This window comes from Chroicocephalus ridibundus, chromosome 2, assembly GCF_963924245.1.
Source record: "Chroicocephalus ridibundus chromosome 2, bChrRid1.1, whole genome shotgun sequence".
Classification (NCBI taxonomy): domain Eukaryota; kingdom Metazoa; phylum Chordata; class Aves; order Charadriiformes; family Laridae; genus Chroicocephalus; species Chroicocephalus ridibundus.
In genome coordinates, this window is record NC_086285.1 from 32,939,619 (window position 1) to 32,962,088 (window position 22,470).

Genomic DNA, 22,470 nt, shown 5'->3' on the forward strand with positions numbered 1-22,470 from the left:
CCTTTTTTATTCTTGTTCTAATTTCCTTTCCTATTACTTCTATAACATGATGTTATTTGTAAATGACTGCAAGTATTTGGTATGTCAGCATCGTTTCTGGTTGATTGGGAGCGTTGCTTATGACAGCAGTTTATTTCCTGCTCCAGGTAGTGCTCTATGTAAAAGAGGAAATGAAAAGAAATGAGCTGCCAGAGCCGGCAGTGATCGGTCTCCTGTGGACCTGTGTCATGAATGCTGTGGAATGGAACAAGAAAGAAGAGCTGGTTGCAGAGCAAGCCCTCAAACATCTAAAGGTGTGTGTGTGGGTGGGGAGGGGGCTGCTGTGAATTACCAGAATACGTTCTACAGCTGTCAAATTTTTACCTTTTAAATCCAGGAGATCTAGAGTTTTGAAGGCTGACACCGGGCACACCAAGCGTTGCGTATAGTCTCTTCTGCTTTAGTCAAATGAATGCAAAATTGAGGTAGTTCAGATTATGGGATACCCTGAGGCACAGAGTGCAGAGAACCAGGGCAAACGGAGGTAGTCACAGCCTGAGCGCCTCTGCCTCGTGCTTCCTCAATGTACCGGATCCTGAGGGGCTCTTTTCCTTGGGGACAATGCTGAGACTCAGATCTGCACACATCTGACTAGTAAGCCTGCAGGAACCGCCTGTGCGATGTCTTTGCCAGAAGCAAAGAATTTTTGGGAGCATGGTGAGGTGGTGACACCTCTGCTGGCTTTGCACAGTTAGTTAGATCCAGGCAGAGCTCAGAATCAGTGAAATGGTTGTTACCGGTGTTGTCTGTAGGAGCTGGATACTCAGCAACTTGTCAACTAATAAGCCAGGAGCTGGCTTGAGAGCATGCGCGCTCTATAGCGTGGGTCATCTCTGATCCAGGTATGTCCTTGTGGATGAGGGAACTGAAAGCATAGAAAGACAGGCTGTGGTTTGCTAAGTGGTGACAGATTGCAGTATCACAGTTGCATGTTGGTACAAAAACTCTTATGACTTTGGAGTGGAAAAAAACACCCAAACCTAAAAAAAGTGCAGAGGCATCGGAGTCATTGCTATGGTCGGTATTCCTCATCTAAGTCTGAAGGAATTGTGCAGTGCAAGACACTTGAACTGAGAACAGAGGCAGAGAGGCTTTTTGGCAGAATTAGTCCTTTTAAGCTGGTAAACCATAAGCAAAAGAATACTTCCTCGTAGCCAAGGCTACAAAGATTTGCCCTAGGACAGAAGCAATCTCTACTTTATTCTTTATGGTAAAATGGATCTTAAGCTTGATCTGAATTCCTTTCTTCTTCATATTGGATGCCTCTCCATACTTGGAGTTCCCACGTTGGTTTAGCTCCTACTACTGCTGTCCTTTCATCTGAATTTGGTTTCCCAATCAGTCATCTTAGAAATGTAGTCGCTTGGGATCTTGTGTAGTCTTTGATGGTAAAATTAAATGCCTTGAAGTCTTCTCAAGTGACCCAAACAGCAGTAGAAAGACGAGATAGTTTCCAGAAGGAGGAGAAGACATCGTTTTTCTTGTTCTTTTGATGTAAAAAAAAAAGATCATATCTCTCTCAGCTGTAACAGAGTATCCATTGAGATTTATGGTCCAGTACTGCAGGGCAAATTAACAAACACTTTTTGGAATATTTGAACATTGGGAAAAGAGAAACATGGCTGGCTTTGTACAAATATTGTTGGCTGGGTGCTTAGTCCTGTGCATCTCAATGACACAAGACATCAGCTATGTATGTAACCCTACTAAATTAGGTAAAACATCTTGCTTATATAAGATAGGTATCTTTCTAGCTACATCTACTGTTTAAAAACAGAGGACAAATTTGTATGGGGTATTTACTGTTTGCGTTTAGAGGTAAGATTTTAAAAGAAGCAGTAGAAGTAGAAATTTAGACATTGCTAGCTGCGTCTTTACATTTCAGTGTTCAAATATGAACAGCATCTGTTTCACGTCCTTCCTTTATGGATAGGTAGACAGATCTTGGATTCTTCTCTGTGGGCTCTCAGCTGACCCAATGTGTCAGTGAACTCCAGAAACCAGATTAACGCTGTTAGCCTGACACAGAGCCTAGCTCCTGTGCCCTCCTGTATGCCGACCTGCCCTGAAACAATCCTGGAGTTATTTTGCCCTGGTGGCATGAGTCAGGATGCGTGTAAATACATACTGGACATAGGACCTTTCAGGTGGTGGGATTTATTCTTGTATGGCTGTACCTGACAGATAACTTTCACAAAGTGCAGTTCCCAAAGCTTTGACATCTGGATACTAGTCTCTTGGATTTATTAAATTTCTTTTAGTAAGCTGTATACGAGGGGTCCCTGAAAAGATATGTCAAGGCACAGAATATTGACCTAGTTTACGGTTCCTTAACAAACTTTACTGGATGGGTGGCTTCCTAATGGAGGTGGTGGGCAACCATGAACCAGTAAATGCCACGTGTGCCATCCGCACGGCAGGACTGGCAGCTGCTGAACTGAAGAGGAGACAGGGCACGCTGTTAAATCCTGAATCATACAGGATAAGCTTTTTATCGTCCCAGTAACCTTGCTGTGACACTGGGGCTTGGCCCCTAGGCCATCTGCAGTGCAGAGAAGAGACATTCCCTGCGGGTGGGGAGAAGCCTCCAGACAATTCACGCTGCTTTGGTCTGACCTTCATGGCACTGCAGCTGCTGACCCACTGCTACCTAACCCGAGGCAAATGGAAAATAATGCCACTGAGCTCAGCTGGCGATGAGAGGAAGCTTATTTTACGGTTCCTTAGCACTTGTGAAACTTATAATTTTAAGTCTGTACCAGTTGAGGAGATAAGAACGTGAAAGGAGTCAGTCAGATGTGGCAAAATGAAGGTATCTCTCTTCTAAACTGAAAAGATAGGAATTTTTTTTATAAATTACTTAACGCTTATAGGCAACAGCACTTCACAGACCTGTGGATGGGAGTGGGTTCTGCTGATGCTGTTAAATACAGGAACTGCACTGTATATTGCCCTGCCTCCCTGCAACTTGCCTAGATCCCCGCCGGATGCATCAAGGGCCAAAAGGGGAAAAAGAGAGTCTTGTTACCCAAAGCCTGCACAAGTTTTGCAGTGCTTTTACCAAAACAGTAACGTTGTTTCTAAAGATGTGGCTATACCTGCCAGAAGTGAAAAACTCGCCCTCCGATGTTAGCTACTTCTGGTAATTTCTCATGGTTACTTTGTTAAGGAAGTTTCTTCCCAAAGTAATAATGCTGTCTGCCTGCCTCGCTGCTCCTGTTACAGTTGCTGTGTGATTTCTTGCGCTCTCTGTCTTTAAATTAATAGACGATCATTATTTTGGAAAAGACATTCTGGACCGACTTTTCATATTTTAGTCAATTTTCATGTGTTTTAATAGTTGGTTTTTTTCCATGGATCATGTTGAGTAAAACCCTCGGGATTTAGCTCTGGGTAAAGAAGCCCTGAAGTGTACGCACTCTTTAACGCGTCCATCGGTGCTGTGGCTGGTGGGTGATTTGCTACCTGACTGCGTCCATCAGCAGACCATTTGCCATTGCAAATCCAGCTGAAAAATGCCAAACTGACAGTGTTACTGAAAACAATGAAAAGTGAACTGAGCAGTGCAAGAACAATAGTAACCTTATTTGGCATGGGGCTCTGAAGATTAAGGGTTATTTATCTTCCTTCAGCTCTGAAAAATGCTGTTAATATTACTTAAATTTAAGATTGCAGTCTTAGCTGGACTCACTACAAGCTAAGAGGAAAGGAAATTGGAGAGATATGGATATTAAACACCATATTTTTTAAGGAAAGAATGAACAGGATATGGTTCTCTGACATAACTCTTTATTTTAAGATCTGAAATTAGAGGGAAAAAAAATCATACCAAAGAAGTTTTTGCTTTATCTTTTATTATATTAATAAATTCTGGGAAAAGATAATGAAATATACTGCTACTGTTTTTTCAGAATAAACTTAGCAGTTAATGCTGTGCTTTGAAAACATTGCTGTTTACCAAAGCAAAGGTTGTCGTGATACTCTGATGGTGATAACAAGAAAAAATAATGACACTTGATCACAGTTAGCCTGAAATAATTTAATGTAATTCAATTTCCTGGCACTTTTGAAACCCCTGTGAAACTACAGATTTGTATTTTCATGTGCTTCATCTTTGGATGTCTTACGTTACCAACATCAATAAAGTATCGCTCCTGAATCAGCAGCATGCTGTCTTGTGAAACGTACGAACAGCAGTACTCCAAGATATGGACTTTATAAATTGATCATGCAAACTTCAGTATCTATAAGTGATACTGAATTTTAGCTCACAGGATGCAGCATGTCTCACAAAAGCTGATGGATATTTATGTACATGCATTGAGTGTCTTTAAGGAAATGCAATTGGCGAGTAAATCTAAGGTTTCAGTGAAACAGATTTTCAGGGATTAAATTCATGATGCCTGCATTAAAAAAAATATATTGATTTATTTTTATTTTCAGTATACTGACATGCCTTTTGGTTTTTTTACCCTCTTTGCAGCAATATGCCCCCCTGCTTGCTGTGTTCAGCACTCAAGGCCAGTCAGAGTTGATTCTTCTCCAGAAGGTGCAGGAGTACTGTTACGACAACATCCACTTCATGAAAGCCTTTCAGAAGATCGTGGTACTCTTTTATAAAGGTACAAGTCTCTCTGCACTGTTCTATGCGTGGATTCTCTATGCCAACCACTCACCTAAAACGTAATAGGAAACGGACGTTCTCTGGGTATTGTATAGGAGAAGGTTGCGTTGAACTCTGAAATACCTTATGTTTTGATAGCTTAAAGGAGCGCGTGGCAGCAGGAAAAGCCAAAACAAGCCCTTCTCTCTCTCTTGCGCTTATCCCGTAGTCAAGAAGCATGAACAGGATCCAAGCACCATCCACAGTCTGATCAAATGCAGTTTAGTCCTTGTATAAAACCGATTCTAGGAATACATTTCTATAAATTCCTGACAGATTTAAGAAGTAGATTAGAGCTTGGTTTTAGGAAACCTTGAAAGTGCAAACCCTCTTGGCAGGAAGATTTTTCAGGGTTGTTTTGTGGTATTTGTTTGTTACTCCCTTCCCGCCAGAAGGAGCTTGCTTTATTCTTCTTTTCCTTTCCCTGCCAATTTCTTGCAGGTGCCGTAGTTTGAGGGATTTAATTTTTATTGCAAAGTTGACTTCTTCGCAAGTTTATTCTGATCAGGTTGTCATAGAGACTAATGGTCTTGCACTGCATGTGGTGGGTGGGTGCCAAGTAGTTTGTTCCGACATTCTTGCTATAAATAGTTGAAGGAGAAAAATCAGCAGGAGTAGAAACCCAATATTGATCTTTGTTCACCCTGTTGTGTCCAGGTACATGTTCAAGGCAAACAAGTTCAGGCTGTTAAAATAGTTTCATGGCTTCAGAAGGTAGAAGTGAATCGTGTGGATTTATTTCCATCCTTGTGTCAATATAGCATGGCCTCAATGATCACAAGAAAAAGCAATACACCTTATCCCTCTGCTCTAAAATTCTATGATTTGTAAACGCTATTAATGACTGAGGACAAACTTGAAACTGCAACCTACAGCAAGCGCTTTATTCAGTTTTCTCTGGAAAAGAAAATTCACTTTGGGCACGGTGAATGAGCGCCGTAGCTGCTGTGCGGTCAGATTGTAAGTGATAGTTAAACCAGAAATAGTCTTGTGTAGGATTCCCTTCAGAATTTTTGTAAATTAATTACTGCATTAGCCTGCAAGAGCAACCCTGACATTCAAAGTATTTTAAAAAAAGAAAATAAATAACTAAATTGTACATTAGGTTTAACATGCCCCAAGAACCCAGTTCCCACCTACTTTGCTCACCCCACGCGCTCTTGTTCTGACTCTGGAGATGTACTCGGGCAGGCTTGTTAGGGAGGGTGAGAAGACTCAGCACTACAGGTGCCACAATATCATTTAGGATATTCACGCAATGTCCAGAAGAGTGTTTGGAGCTACAGTGTGGCCTGTCGATGGAAGCCATGAGTTGAGAGTGTCCAGTATGTGCAGTACTCGCCGTGCCCGTATTCCTGCCTGGAATATCTCGGACAGGCATGCCGGAGCACCTGCCTCTCTGCCATCTGATGCAGTCATGCGGTGGTGCAACTGCCAGCCCTTCCTGACCCCATTTAGGCTGGAGCTGGATCTCCCCTGTTTGGCAGACTTACTGCTGCCTACTAGCCACTGCCTGCCTGACTTTACAGCCACTAGCTGAGTGTTGGACACAGTAAGGAAGTCATTAGTTCCATCTATTTAAGCCAACTTTGGAGTTAAACAGTGTCCATTAGGTGAGGACACGCTAACGCGTTAACCAGGGAAGATTCTGGGAGCGCTAGTCCTCCAATTCGTCTTTTCTCCCACATGATGTTATTGAGCTTTAACAGCTCGTGGCTTTGGCTTGCCTGCCTCTGCTTCATTTTCATGCTGGTAGATCTCACCCTCTCCTTCTCCCCAGTTCATACCTATCCACTAGAAGCAAGCCGTCAAGTCTTTTTAGAGACATGCACTTCACTGTAGATAAGTTGCTGCTGACAGCATGTCTTCTGTTTCCTAATAGTCAAGGAAAACAGCCCCCAAAAGCTATTACTGGCTGTGTTGGTGGTGAGGGAACCACAGACACCCATATTTCCCTTTCTGTTGTGCTTCAGGTGTAACCTGCACAGGATCTGGAGAGGTTTCAGGGTACCTAATGAACTTTTTCTAGTGACAAATAAAGGCATCTGAAGTATTGTTCGAGGCCAGGCTGGATGAGGCTTTGAGCAGCCTGGTCTAGTGGGAGGTGTCCCTGCCCATGGCAGGGGGGCTGGAACTAGATGATCTTTAAGGTCCCTTCCAACCTGAACCATTCTGTGATTCTATGACTCTATCTGTGGATGGGCAGACAGAAATGCAGCTATCTACCAGCACGAATATGGACTTATTGCTTATTACTCATTATAAGGGAGTGCTTCCTCGGCATGAAGATAATCAGCAGTGACGATAGGCAGCAAATGCCACTCATGCTTTGACAAATTTAGTTGCTTTGCTCTCCTCAGCATGTCCAATATCTTACATTTAAATCCTTCCCATATTTCCATCATGAAATAGCCCTTGAATCACTTTCCTGGGAATTACCCGGAAATACCTAAACATATTAACAGGAACGGCGGGACTCATTAGCACCTAGAAGGTCTTGGAAGCCTGTGGTGTTGGCTGTTTTTTTAATTCTGTCTCTAAACAAGGAGGAATATCCACTTTTCCCCCAGTGAAAGCCCAGGCCCCATTTTCCCTTACGTGGTAGCAGCTTTGTACCAGCTTGTAGATGTAACCTGCAAAAGCAGTTCTGTAGTCAGTTAAGGCTTCTTGACATCATCATCATCATTATTATTCTTATTATTTTGTGTTCCTGGTACAGTATAGAGGGAAAAAAACCTGTCCAGTTCTGTACTGATCCCTGGCAGTGATGTTGCTTCTCTGGTTATCACTTAAAAGCCAGTGCAATTGTAAATCTACCAACTGCATTTTCACCAATAATCTAAAAGCCAGTTGCAGAATAAGAATTACTGATATCTCCTGAGTGACACCTGCTGAGTTTGCCAGCCTCTTAGCTAGTTATTCTTGCACTGTAAGGCGTATATTGGTCTTTAGTCCATTCCATGTTGCACTGTGTCCCTCAACTCTGTCTAAAATAAACATTGTTGTTATTGGATTACGTGCTATATATCATATTCACTTGCAGAATCTCCTTTCTTTTAGTTTGTGTCCAACCTGGAAATTTCAAATGTGAAATCTTGATGCTATTGGAATGAATTACCATTCCTTTCACAAGGATCACAGTTCCACCCTTTGAACAGCAAATGTCGTTAGCAGGCACAAAGCCTCTGTGTACTTTTGCATTAGAATTCAAGACAACCTTTACGAAATACCGAAAAAAAAAAAAAATAAATCACAAGTACAGGAGAAGTAGCGTGGCAGCATAATTAGGCCTCAGAGATACTCTTTTGCAGTACAGAGATGTCGTAACCAAATGATGCAGACTGTCTTCTCAAAGGCTGCAGGAATCCTGCACTTAAAAGAACTAAATCTTCAAGTTCCTCTCGATACGCAGGTTTTGGGGTTTTTTATGGAACACAATTATCTTTAAATATCTTCATTATTCAACTACTTTCTTCTGGTACAGGATGCAAAATATTCCCAGCAAAAAAAAACCCAATCATAAAGACCTTAACTGTACTGTGGGTGACATTCCTTGCGTTGAAAGAGCCTTTGCCTTAAGGCTCTGTCCTCCCAACTGAGTTAGCTGCAATAGAGTTGGATTTTGCAGATTGATTGACTGTGTTGGCAGCTGACAAGGGTGTGCTTTTCCCTTTACTGCCGATGGCTATGCAGTTTGAGTTGAAAGCCGAAACTCATTTGAACCGGGTGATTTCGTACAAAGCTGAGACCTGAACTCCAAGTAACTTCCCAGTTAACCCTGCAGTAAAGGCGCTGGGCTCTTCAGCGTCTCTGCTCTTCAGCTTCTCCCTTTCATGAGGGGCGTCCCTGGAGGCTCTGGCTGTGGGTGGTTTGAGTGGCATTTGGCTGCACCTGCAGGAAAACCAGCTCTTTCGGGCTGACATCACCTGGGACTGCAGTGAAAACGATGTGCACACACCCACAAACCACAGTGTTCAGGTTCAGCTGTTAAAATACATCTATAATCAGCTTTAATGAGGAATAACTCTATATATATACACAAAATGAATCATTCCCTTCCTCCTCAGTGTTCCCATTGCTTCAAAGCAACCTAGAGGTATGATTAACTACACCCTGTCCTGCATGATTGTTTAATTGAGCATCTCTGTGCTGACAGGAGAATATCATCTCTTAGGAGCACTGGAGGCATGAATGTATTACAAATAATATTGCTCAGAAATGAAAGGAGAGTTGCAGTTGTCCTTTTTGTAGTTGAATGCATTTTGTTCTTCTGTGTTAGTGCAGGAGGCTTATTGCTATGGAGTTACATACAGGCAAATTTTTCATCCACCTGACTTGAGAATGTTTTAGTCTTTGAGGCAGGCAGCGAGATCACACGCTGCTGTTATCAGGTTTGGGGTTTTGGGAAGGCAGGGAGGGAGGGAGAAGTTCCTCCTTCCACTTTGGTAACAAACCCATTGAGCTTACAGTCTGCAGATCAGAAAAATAAACCTAAATCCTATTACTCTTGGACTGAGATATGTGCCTACCTGGAGGCGCTTCCTTGTACGGTATTGTAATATGAGCTGTAATGCAGCAGCGGGCTTCTGCAGCTGCTTCGATACAGCATCTCCGTGTTTCTAAATATCCACAATGCCCAAGAGCTTGCTTGAGCCCCAGAAAGGAGATTGCTCTACTCTTTTTTTTTTCTTTTTTTCTTTTTCCTTTTTTTCTTTTTTCTTTTTTCTTTCTTCTTTTTCTTCTTTTTCTTTTTTTTCTTTTTCTTCTTTTTCTTCTTTTTCTTCTTTTTCTTCTTTTTCTTCTTTTTTTCTTTTTTCTTTTTTCTTTTTTCTTTTTTCTTTTTTCTTTTTTCTTTTTTCTTTTTTCTTTTTTTCTTTTTTCCTTTTTTTTCTTTTTTTTCCTTTTTTTTTCTTTTTTTCCTTTTTTTTTCTTTTTTTTTTTTTTTCCTGAAGTCTCTCCTGATTTTCTTTGCCTGTCCCTAAGGATCATAAAACATGTCACACCTTGAGTAATTCTGCGGATGTAGTTGTGTGAACTGAAGCTTTTTACATGCAGGGATAAAAGTGCATTTTCATGAGAGTCTGTGTGAAATATTTCCAAGTTTGCTAAGTGAAAATCCGGATTTGTTAAATGCTCTAATGCCTTTGAGCTGCTGCTAAAGACTAATGGCAAGTATTTAATGCAACATGTTTGAAACCTCTCTCTTAGCTCCAGTGTTTGTGTTACATTGGGAAAAAAGTTTATTGTGGTGGGTTGTGATTTCCGGAAGATACAGGTTAATGTGCCACTTGTAGGGTTCCCTCAGTGCAGCTTTACAAGTACTGAAAAAAGCCCAGAGCCAGCGCAGTCCTGTTTTCCCTGCGTTTTCAGCTTACTGTCAGTTGCAGCAAACTGCAGAAGAGGTTTTATTTTGGAGAAGTGTCTGAGGGACAAGGTAACTTCCAGTCACACACACTCACTAAATTCCACATTTTCAGGGATACTTCATATTTGGTTACTGTTGGATGTCTTGGGATAGTTTTGATGAAGTTCAGACGTATCCCTGGTTGCTTCCATCTGTTTACAGCATCTGTGAAATGTGTCTGCTCTGTCTCGTTTGATCAGAAGCTTTGGGGGTTTGGTGTCATTTATTTCAGTTTGCCGCCTTCCCTTCCCCGCCACATCTGCTGTAACCTTTAGGCTGAAGCAGAAGGTGATGGTCAGGGTCGGTGCCAAATGGGTGGGATGGCACCGAGGAGCTCAAGGAAGCCAGGAAGAACTCAATGTAAATGTGTTGATTTTGCAGAGCAAGGGAGGGTAGTTTGTTCAAAGACCAAAAGAATGGAAATTTTAATGAGATGTAGAAAGCTGTCTTTAGTCTTTTTATAGAACAAATACAGTTGGATTTTTTTTTTTTGTTCTGGCGTTACGTAACTGCCAAAATGCCATTGTGGATCCCAGATTTTGCCTCCACAGCCATCAATTACTGAGATATTTGGCTTGGCTGGATCGCAGGAGCTTTGTTCCTAGGGCTAGAGGTCTGTTGCTAGACCTAAATTTGTATCTGTTGGAAACAATAAGTGTCCTTGCTGTTTGTTAGGGTTCCTTTATTCTCAGCCTCACATTCCCTCACTGACAGCTATTTTATTCTTGGTGCCTGACAGAAAAATGTCAGCTGTGCTGTCCGTCTGAGCCAGTCCCTTAAAATTGGGTGGTCTGAATAGTGGCTTTAGAACTTATTAGCTAAAAACAATATAAAACCTTTAGGGGAAAATGATTGCAAAAGAAAAAAAAAATCCCTCCTGGCTGTCATTTAACTGTTCAATCAGGAGGTGTCTGTCACTTCACATTTCTAGAACCATGCACAGTTTTGTGATCAAACAGCAAGAAAAAGCATGGTATTTCTTATTGTGCTAACTTCTAAGATGTGCAGACTGACTTGGTTTTTATTTTTTTTATCCAACCATCTTACATGGTGTATTTAAAGCAGATGAATAGAGAACTGTCCTTTACAGAAGCACAACATTTGGTACTTTATTTTAAGTCTAATACATTGCACATTTTATTGCATCTGGAATCCCTTTTATGCATCAGATATTCTGTAGCTGTAGCCTAATATAGTTCATGCAAAGCTTGTTCCACTGTGATCATATTTAACTTTTTTTTATGCTGCCTTTAAAAAAAAAAAACCCTTTCTTCCCTCATGTTCAAAATCATCTAACCTCTACAAAAATACATTCATTTTTTTATAAACACTGATCTGTATTTCAGCTGATGTTCTGAGTGAAGAAGCTATCCTCAAGTGGTATAAAGAAGCGCATGTTGCTAAAGGCAAAAGTGTTTTTCTTGACCAGATGAAGAAATTTGTGGAGTGGCTGCAAAATGCTGAAGAAGGTACGGATTCATTAAAAAAAAATATGGTACTGTCTTGGCAAATAAAATTGATTTTTCCAGATTTTAATTGTACCGTGCATATGACAGGCTGAGAGACATTTGACAGGTTGAGAGAGTTGGGGTTGTTCTGCCTGGAGAAGAGAAGACTCCGCAGAGACCTTATAGTGGCCTTCCAGTATGTAAAGGGGGGCTACAGGAAGGATGGGGAGGGACTCTTCATCAGGGAGTGTAATGATAGGACACGGGGTAACGGCCTCAAACTGAAAGTGGGTAGATTTAGATTGGATATTAGGAAGAAATTCTTTCCCATGAGGATGGTGAGGCACTGGAACAGGTTGCCCAGGGAAGCTGTGGCTGCCCCATCCCTGGAAGTGTTCAAGGCCAGGCTGGATGGGGCTTTTTGCAGCCTGGTCTAGTGGGAGGTGTCCCTGCCCATGGCAGGGGGGCTGGAACTAGATGATCTTTAAGGTCCCTTCCAACCCGAACCATTCTGTGATTCTATGAAGTGTACAGATTTAGAATAGAAAACAGCAGGCATGACTGCTCCAAATTGTTTCCAGTCATGCCCGAGCCTAACACCACTTGCTGCTTTTTAATGTTTGTGGTGTCCTTGTGAAGTCCTTAAGTCATGGGGTACCACTTGTCTGTAGATAAATTCTTGAAGCTTCTGCGGGGAGGAACGCTGCACTGATGACAGCGTGAAGTACCTTGCTGTTAGCATGTGCAACCCAACGCTTTTCTCTCTCAGTGCTTTCCCTGCTATTATCATCTGTTCTGGCGACGTGAGCGCAGCATCAACCTGCCCGTGCCACTGCAGCTGAAATTGCTTTTAGCTGAATGATCAGGCTAAGATACGTGGTCTGTATTTACTGCTTTAAAACAGTTATTGGGATGGGGAACTGGTTTCTTTAGTCCTTAACTTTCTTTTTCTCATGTTCTGTATAGGAAAATACTTTGAATGAATAAGATATCTTTTTTTTGCATAGAAAAGCAGTTCCACCTCAGTTGGGAAGATAAATCCATGTGTAATAGATAGGGATATAATTATTAGCGTTCATTTGCATCCATTTAATGTAATTAAATGTATTTATTAAATGTAAATGTAATTAATGTAACTCCAACTCTAACCATTCTCTGATTCTAAGATAATTGGTTTTAGAATATGTAGTAATGCCAAGGAGCAGGTAAGACTGCAGCAATTCACGTGTGCAGGCAGCAGTATAAAAATGGTAGCTCGACACTTGAGACTTTGAACTAGCAGTCTTGGTCTAATTAAGTATTTTTCCCCCCTCTTAATCTTCTGCTTGTATGCCTTTCTGTTGCTCTTTATTTTTATCCTTTCCTGCACGTCCCCTCTGCCAGATGTCCTTAATTACAAAGTCCAGTACAAATGGAGACAAAATGTTACTGTAAGAACATGCAGACCATGTTTGCTCTGAGAAATCTGATCTGATGTGTAATATTTGTTGGCAGCAAGCCTTTTCCTGTCAGGTGAACAGACAGAAATACAGCGTGATGCAAAGTAGCTTTAGGTGACAAAAACACCCTGTGTGTTCCTACTTCTAAATTACTTCTACTTTTCTTACTTCTACTTCCTCTCCTGCTACTTCTAAATTGCTTTTATCTTATGCTATATAAATCATTAAAAATGTTGTTTGTACAGGTTTCATACCTGCCACGGGGTAACACCACGAGCGGCTTTGATGACTGATATTTGCAGAGCAAATAGTTTGCTGGGTGCTTCCTGGATGCTAGGAGTAGGGCCTCCTCACGGAGATTAGAAGAGGGAGCAAATAACGCCGGTGCTTTATTAAACTCAGCTCAGATAGGCATCGCATGGCTCTGCAGACGAGGACCAGAATAATTCATAGTGGTCTGGTTAAAATTCTAGTGACAGCTCTGTAAACGAAGAGCTCGGCAGTGGAGGGCAGCAGAGTAGATCTTCGTCTTCTGAAGCTGTGAGTTTCTTTCTGGCTTAGCTCTGTTTAATCTGCCAACCTTTCCTAGGAAGTGCTAGGTGCGATGAAAGTTTTCGCTTGAATTTTGGAAGGATTATCCCGTTATTTTTACGGAATTGCTCACATCGCTGTCCTTGCGTAACCTACATGAAGTGTTTTACTTCTCTTCTAGAGTCGGAGTCCGAAGGGGAGGAGAACTGAGACGGTTTCAACAAAGCACAGTCTCAATCTAGGTTAATGCCAAATGCGCTTGGGAATGCCGTACGGTTCAAGCAAAGAGGCTTTACTTCAGTGTCATACAGAAAACTATAGGCTAGGCTTTCCTTTTGTTTAGAAGAATAAAGGTTTTTAATGGAGCCCTGAGGCATTAGATGCTTTACTTGGGACTCTACCTCTGGCTCATTGTACACTAACTTAGGCAAAGACATTCAGCAAGGAGCCATATAGAAAAAGTGAAATGAAATACTTATGGACTCCTTTTTATTAACGGTCTTTTTCAGGTACTATGGTATATGAACACTCCAATTTCTGTTTATAGAACTGTTTGGTCTGTGTTTGTAGCTCAATATTGGCTTGTGTATGTGATTTGACACCACCACATTTTTTTGAATAAATGGCTTTTATATCTTAGTTTCATGGTGTTAGTGTGTGTTTTCTAAATTTGGTCTGACAAAGTTTTTATGATTCTTCAAGTGAAAATTACCTAAGAATATCAAGAGACTGTTTTCATACTTCTTAATCATAAAATCAGCATCTGTAGTTAATTTGGATCACTGTCTAATCTTTACTTCCATATTTCCTTGTAACTTTGGAGAGATTAACCTGTAGTAAATGTTGAATCATTCAATTTATTAATTCAAAGAAAACGTACAGGAACAAATCTGCAGAGTCCCAATTTTGCATATACAGAAATGATGCAAATGAGAAGTAGAATAATATGCTGTTCTCAGTTCAGACTACACTCAGTTATTGGTAATGGCTGAATTTTGCAAGAAAAAGCATCTCGTTTTAGAAGCATTAGCTTCAAAACACACACGACTAGAAGTCGTTACGTGTGAAATCTGAAATTTGTTTACATCAGTGTGATGTTACAATTAAATATTTGTCTGAAATACATAAATGAATATTTAAACTTCTCAAGACCCAGCCTACTCTCTTTAATATTCCCCTTGTGCCTTGATGTGATGCCGTTTACAACTCCGGTGCCTGGCACGTGGTCAGGATGTTGCATGAATGGAGCCACCGTGCAGGTTTGCGCACACATGCAAATCTCAAACCCCAAGCCCAGAGCCAGAGGTCTGATGCTGTGAGAACACTCATCCAGCACTTGGGATCAGAGTTCGTGGAATCCTGCGTTGTGCCTTGTGGATGTGAACTCGAGAGTAAAGGTCCAGTGCAGCACCGTCTCCCGACCTGCGCTTTTTATCACACAGCAGTTGATCAGGTCACGGTTGCTGCCATTTTGTTTCTCACAGTTCCAGTTACTTCGGAATTAGTCCTCTCCTGCCTCACTGTCCCCTTTGCTCTCCATGCCTCTGACCCAGGATGACTAGTGCAGCGAGGCAGCTTGCCGATACATCACACCACTCCAGTTCATCTTCTCTTAAAGAATATGTTACTTAAAACACTCCGCATCCTTCCCTTTACACATAGAGATAAATCCACGTGAAATATGAGCGATTGGATTAGTAAGGTTTAGAAAAGACAGGCTTGTATTCTTATGGGGGAAAAGCACAAAGGAGCATAATTAACTAATGAAGTGGTGTACTTTGTCATTAGAGACCAGTGAGCTAACAGATAGCACAGATTTTTCTATGGAAAAGTCAACACTTCATATAAAGCGCAGATCGTATGGTTGTACATGTCTTGTCTCGATATGTATCTGGCTTTACTGGAAACAGCAAATAGCAAGTGAAAATCAAGTGCTGTTGAATGTCAGCTTTCCATCTAGAACAGTGTTTATTTCTGTAGGTATTGATCTTTGGAAAGGGAAAGATGTCATGTAGGTATTTCCAGTAGCTTAGAGGAGACAGTAAGATAGTCATATTAAAAAGCAGAATTGATGCATTAGCTGCATGTTTTCCGTTTCAGTCTTTGTTATTACAGAAAGTAAATTCGCCAGGCACCACTGACCTGGGACCATCTCTTCACAGAAGACTCAGCAGCTGTGAAGTGGTGGTATTGAGTCATTATTGATATGGAGCCACTATTGCTAAAAACATTTCAAACTCAAAACTGCAGTTTTCTAAGGTACTAATGAATATTCAGTTGGGTGTACGTAAAATTACTTTTCTGTATCATCTAAAACTCGGACTGATTTCAAATGTGCTGATCTAGAACAACGTGCAGAGGCCACTGTGAAACATACCTGGGGTGCGAGTGCCGGGGACGGCGAGACAAGGCTGGCTGGGCCATCTGCTGGAGAGAAAAAAAATCAGCATCGCCAGGAGGCACTTTGTGGCAAAAGGCAGCAAACCTTGGATGCCTGCCGCCTCAGCGTGCAGCCGATAGAAGCAAAGCTCGCTCCGCGCTCGGTGGGGGCCACTTCAGTGAAGTCCAGGTGCCTACAAGCCAGGCACCCATCGCTGACGCAGTTGTGCCAGGCTCCCTTTATTGTTGCTGGGTTGGAAAGAAAGGAGTGCTTTTAGGATGGGGCTGCTGGCCAAGCTGAGACCTGTGATTGAGAGCAGGGCGACAAGATCCATTCTGGACTGATGGAAGTTGTCCAACTTTCAGTCACACAACTCCTATGTCCTCCAACATCTTCTCCCAACATCCTCTGTGTTCATATCATATATCTAATGTTTAGCTCCCGGGAGCCCCTCAGGTTGCCCACACCCAGCAAAAGAACCTGCTACTTTCCTGAGGCGGTAAGTGGTTTTGATTCTAGTTTTCAGGCATTTTCCTCACTTAATCTTTGAGATCAGTTCAGATGGGGACTTCTCACGTACCCGTGTATTTTCATCCAGCATTTTGAATATATGCCAGAAACTGAACTAGGTAGAGGTATGAATACAAATAGACCTGGTTTGCATCAGACTGAATTTCGGTAGAAAGGCACACAATGCTTTGCAATAAGCCTGTGGTTTAGAAGCGGGGCAGAGCTTTTGATGTGGCCTGCCAGGTGAAGTACCCTTCCCTGGAAGCCTTCACAGAGTCTGCATTTCAGTTAAAAAATCTCCCCAACCCAAAGCATTTCTTTAACACAACCTGTGAATTAGAGTTTCTCTGCTAGAGCAATGAAAGTTACAGTTAATGCTAAATATATTCTTCGAATCTGGAGTCAGTTGTCTTATAAAAATAAAAAGGTACTTCACATAATATATTGCATTTAATTTTGAAACATCAGTGGAATCTAAGTATCAGAACTGTACATATCTCTCTTACTCAGCAATGAATTGCAATAGGATGCACTTTAAAATGAGGATTATTGAATTTGAAGGTGATTCCTCACTCCAGCCTTTCCCTTCTGAAATCATGCAGGCATATTAACTGAGACACATTTATATTATGTTAAAATATTGTGGCATGCAGGTGGTCTCCAGGAGAGGGACTACGTCTTCCTTGGGATGCCACAGTGAGTTAGGTTTTACAGGCTCCTCAGTTAAAGCGCTGGTTAGAAATCTGAAAGGTGTTGATGCAGTTCCTCTTTCTCACTGCCTCTACTAGGTAATTGCACTGCAGGTGTCTCTAACCGAGCAGAGCCTTATAAAAGGCTGCTCCTACCCCACAGCGGCTGGTAATCCTGCAGATCACAAACCGCCATCGAGCCGATAACCCCTTTGGCATTTTCAGCATCACCCCTGCTTTCACCCTTACCAGGGTTTGGCCGATAGAGATTTACCCCCGGGACACGTGGTGCTGAGCTTCCTCGCCGGCATCCCTCTTACCTGCTTGGCCAGCACATCCCAAACCTGGCAGCCAGACCCAGGCCAAAAGCAGAGGTGGAAAAGTCCCCGGGCTCGTCCCTGGGGCACCTGCAGGCTGACACTTGCTGCCTGGAGAAACCAGCTTCTGCAGGGTCCCGGGGTCCAGTCCGTGACCACGCTTGGGAGAGGGAGGGATACAGCGGGGGCAGAAAGGGGGAGGTAAGTAAGATTTTTACACAAAAGTGGTTCTTGCCAATTCTAGCTACTTATTAACCAATTGGAAAATTAAGGATTTAGCTCTTCTCTCTGTTCAGTCTTACAAATGTAAGTGGTTTTCTAAAACATTAACCACACAACCACTCGTTACTGATAAAAATAATGGCCAGTTACTCTTTTAATATTTAAAAATTTCAGACTATAGGAGATATTGGTGAACTGATACCTATGTTCATTCAACAAAGAACCCTGATGTCTAGTAATGACTTCTAATCAGGGCCCTGTCCATTGATACTGTTGTCAAAACAGGTTTAAAAATGAAAAACTATTTTTGAACTTTATTTTTAATTATTAACAAAATATTAAAATGTTTACTATAGTATGTCCAATAGAAATAATATATAATACTGCTAAATATACATATTTAGAACTCACGTGACATGCATTATATTTAAATATTTACAAATCTTCAAACAGAAATAAAATTTTGTAAAATGTAAAATTATTTTTGAAGAAAACTATTTAAAATGTACATGTGTGAGAAAGTCACTGCACTAGTAAAAGGTATGTGTGTGACACTAAAGGGAAGATAATGAGGCATGGAGTATTTTGACTACAACTCAGTTTCAGTCCGTAAGAGTTCTGTCTAAGAAAATACATTAGTTTGTAACTTCAAAACTTTTTGGAATGTATTTTAGTTGTATTGAGCGGTTTAGTAGCTTTACTTATAAAGGTTATTTTTAATAAAAATGTTCAGAAAATTCAGAACACTGGGATTTTGAAGCATCGCTCATACATAATGATTTTAGCCTGAATGCCATCACTTGCTGCTTGGAATTTACCTTACTCCGTACTAGTAACCGAGGTGACAACCAGACAAACAAGTGATTCAGCCTGTTCCTGTCCTGGGCTGTGAGGAATGGCTGGGCAACTACTTTAAGAAAACACACGCAGTTGACCAACTAGCTATTAAAATTGATTTTAGATTCCTTTTAATACCTCTAAGCTGTGCATTATTTTACCTCTGCAGCTTTTCAAATTAAGAGATTTGAAGTTGTCGTGGTTTAGCCCCAGCTGGCAACTAGGCACCACAGCACCGCTCGCTCACTCCGCTCCAGAGGGATGGGGGAGTGAATCAAAGAGTAGAAGTGAGAAAACCCATGGTTGAGATAAAGACAGTTTAATAGGTTGAGCAAAAGCCGCACACACAAGCAAAGCAAAACACGGAATTCACTCACTGCTTCCCATCATCAGGTAGGTGTTCAGCCATCTCCAGGAAAGCAGGGCTCCATCACACGTAACGCCTACTTAGGAAGACAAATGCCATCACTCCAAATGTACCCCCTTCCTCCTTCTTCCCCCAGCTTTATATACTGAGCATGATGCCATATAGTCTGGGATACCCCTTTGGTCAGCTGGGGTCAGCTTTCCCGGCTGTGTCCCCTCCCAACTTCTTGTGCCCCCCCAGACTACTCGCTGGCAGGGCAGTGTGAGGAGCAGAAAAGGCCTTGACTCTGTGTAAGCCCTGCTCAGCGGTAATGAAAACATCCCTGTATTATCAACACTGTTTTCAGCACAAATCCAAAACATAGCCCCATACTAGCTACTATGAAGAAAATTAACTCTATCCCAGCCAAAACCAACACAGAAGTTTATTTAAAATCTCTGAAAAGATCTATCTATCTCAAGCATAATTCAAGACATGCTGTTTCTTAACAACTTTGTAATGTAGGAACACCTTGGAAGCCTAGTCATAGCCACCCTCCTGGGTAGGACTTTTAAGTACCAACCACTTCATGCCTGTTGTGCGGCATATAATGGAGAGCTGGGCACGCAAACAGAAACAAGTGAGCAGCTTGCATCATCGTCTTCCAGGCCTCTGACAGCAGGCCAAAAGGGGTTAGAAAGCTTAAGTATAGATACAGGGAATTGGTAAAACACGAAAAGCATGAACTATGCTACACAGTGTGACAACAGAAGTTCTCAGTACTGCTCACACCAGCGCTCAATAGAGCACGTTTAAGCCAATCACACTCCTTCGCCAACAGCAGAGCTCAGCTTTTCCCACTCTCCCTAGGTTCACATCAGCTAGCTCCCATGATTTTCATCATTTTCACAAAAGCTAGGTTTTGGGTTTTCTTAAGTCCTGTGCAGTTATGAATTTTTTTTGCTGAAAACACCCAAATCCTTCTGTTTCTTGAATCATCACTTGCCACCCAAGTCAAGGGTTCACATAACAAAGAACCATTTTCTCAAGTTTTTAAAAGCCCCCCCTCGCCCCAATCCATTTAAAGGCAAAAGGAAGTGTTAAACAAGGTCTCATAAATGGAGAAGCAAAGAGAGCAAGAAAACGCGGCCCAATCCCTTACTTCCGGTGTCGGAAATGGTGCAGGGTCGCTGAACTCTGGTTTCTGTTTTGAAAACCTTCCTCAAAACGTGAACTCTCAGGAACCCAGCGGGTTCAGCCCCAGAGTGGTGGCAGATTTAGGGCACATGGTGATTCAGCCTCACTGGGTTTGCCTCAACAGCACTTTCAGAAGAGGAGAATGACGCGCGGGAAAAGTGCCTGGTAATTGTTACAGATCTCCTCTGGCATCTCAAAGGCTTTGCTTTAGGTTCCCATCACGTTCCTGCAAAAAAATAACTACTTTAAAATCACATTTGCACTTAAAAAATGGAGCTTTTCATTATCTAAAGTACAGCTTGTGGGCTGACTAAGACAAAACAGCCCTTCCTCAAAAGAAGTACAAATGATATTACGCAGGTTAATTGCAGCCAACCATTCAGTGCTGGCTGAGCTGTGCCAGTTATTAAGAATCAAAACAAGGACAAATGACAAAGCATATCTTTCCCAAAAAAAGCCACATCTTTCGATTTTTTGGGGGGGGGGGGGGGGGGGGGGGGGAGAAAATCTTCAGGGTTGGCTTCTTCCCCTTCTCCACCAGGCTTTTGGTGTGACATGATATTTAAGGAAAAGTTACTTCCTGCTCTTTACCAGACACATGGGCCTTTAGAGCTTCATGTAAACAGAAACAAATCTGAAGTTATGCCAACACCTGCAGAAGACACGATTCAGGCAGGCGGGCTCTCCCAGGCTGTGTGAGTAGCCTATATTTGGCCCTTGGCTGTGCTGGTGTCCCAGATGACCTGCTCATTTGCTATTTTTTCCTGGCAGGAATCCGATTACCAGCAAGACGGCGGCTGCGGCTTCCTCCCACGGAGGTCTGGTAGCTCATGTCACCCCACGCACTAGCAGGGGTTTCAGATGCTTGGCCCTTTCTGGGTTTCTCCTTTCCAGTTTACCCAACGTTATTCTCCGATGAGAAAGAAGTCCCGAGCCTACAAGGGACCTCAGGAGCTTCGGTGGGAGCTATGCAGGTTGGAGTCTCATCTCACCGCTGCTGCCCGCTGCCCTGGGGCACCAAGGGCCATGCTGGGAGATCAGTGTCCTTAGTACCCATCTGAGGTGATCCAGACAAGAAGGAGAGTGAAGAGTAAGTGCTTGCTTCCCTGCTGGCTCTCCCACGAGGGACGTAAAAGAGAAATGCCTTTGTTGGTCTCAGCTACCACTGAGTAGGACCATGCAGCTGACTCCGTTTTGTCCGGAGAGGACATGTTCCCTACCCACTGGAGAGGCGCTGGTGGGCTGTATCTGCCAAGATCCACCGTCATCATCTCCCAGTCAGCATGAGGAAAGAGGCCAGTGCTGGAACTGCTAATGTGACACAGCTGCAGACTGACAGGTAACAATTTGGTACTTGGATCTGTCATTCCAATGGCTTCAGGCTGCCAGAAACTCAATTACCTCAGTCCTAGTGTCTCATTTAACAGTTCAACATTAACGAGTGCCGCTGCATCCTACACTCATCACTAGCACTTCTGCTGATGGTGTTACAGGACTCAAGTGTCTGCTTCCGTACCGTCCAGCAGCCTTCACCCTACGGGACTGCAGGGAAAACCACACGGTGCTCTGGAACTGCACTAACAGGGAGAAACACACCCGCGAACACCACATTTCTCTGATTTGGGAACACACAGGAATAAAAAAGAAAGATTCGATCCAGAACGAACAAATGACTGTATCATCTAAATGTCTCTTAAACGCCTCTTAAACACATTCAGGGATGGTGACGCCACCACCTCCCTGGGCAGCCTATTCCAGTGTCTGACCACTCTTTCTGTGAAGAATTTTTTCCTTATGTCCAGTCTAAACCTACCCTGTTGTATCATGGCAACTTCATAATTATAAGATGCATTTATGTTGCAGTCTCTTCCACTACATCAGTTGCCTGAGATTTTTTCTGTTTATTATTCCCTGATGAAGTTTAGGAACATTGCTGACAGGCCAACATAACTCTCTCCATATGATTACTAGTTATTGCTGGGATATTTGCGTAATGCTGACAGCCATAAATTATGCCAGGAGAAATAACAAAACAGTATTGTTGATGTATCCAAGGATATGACCAAAATAAGGTTTGTAGGCAGCCCTACGTTATTAGACCCACTAGTCTATCTGGGAAAAATCAATAAGCCTTCAAGCACACCAGTACTTCTCTAGGTCCAAAATAGAAGCAGCAGCCTTGAAAAAATAAAAACCAATTGAGAAAAAACTGCTCTAAAATTTAGATTTGTATCAATAAGACCACTCGAGAGAAAATAGATGGTATCTGTGATACTGAAGGATCTTCTAAAGGGAAGTGGGCAGGCAGATAATTTATAGTTTGTATAATAAGTGGGACATGACAGTGGAAGAAAAGGCTAAAAGATGACACAGAATCTTTCTTTTACTGTGATGATGACCGAAAGAAATTCAAATATAGGATATTCAGATTTTTCCACCTTTGCTCAA

General features: G+C 42.2%; 1 protein-coding gene across 2 annotated transcripts in view; it reads left to right on the top strand.

Annotated features, from left to right (window-relative positions):
• The window catches only part of BZW2 (basic leucine zipper and W2 domains 2), a 60,622-nt gene extending 46,459 nt beyond the window's left edge, over positions 1 to 14,163 (top strand). The window contains exons 9-12 of one of the 2 annotated variants that reach the window (XM_063324951.1): positions 147 to 293; positions 4,523 to 4,661; positions 11,453 to 11,575; positions 13,706 to 14,163. In XM_063324951.1, coding sequence (XP_063181021.1) covers positions 147 to 293; positions 4,523 to 4,661; positions 11,453 to 11,575; positions 13,706 to 13,734 — 438 coding nt within the window. In that variant the 3' untranslated portion in view covers positions 13,735 to 14,163. The other variant, XM_063324950.1, reaches the window with a different exon arrangement.
• The last annotated feature ends 8,307 nt before the right edge of the window (positions 14,164 to 22,470 follow it).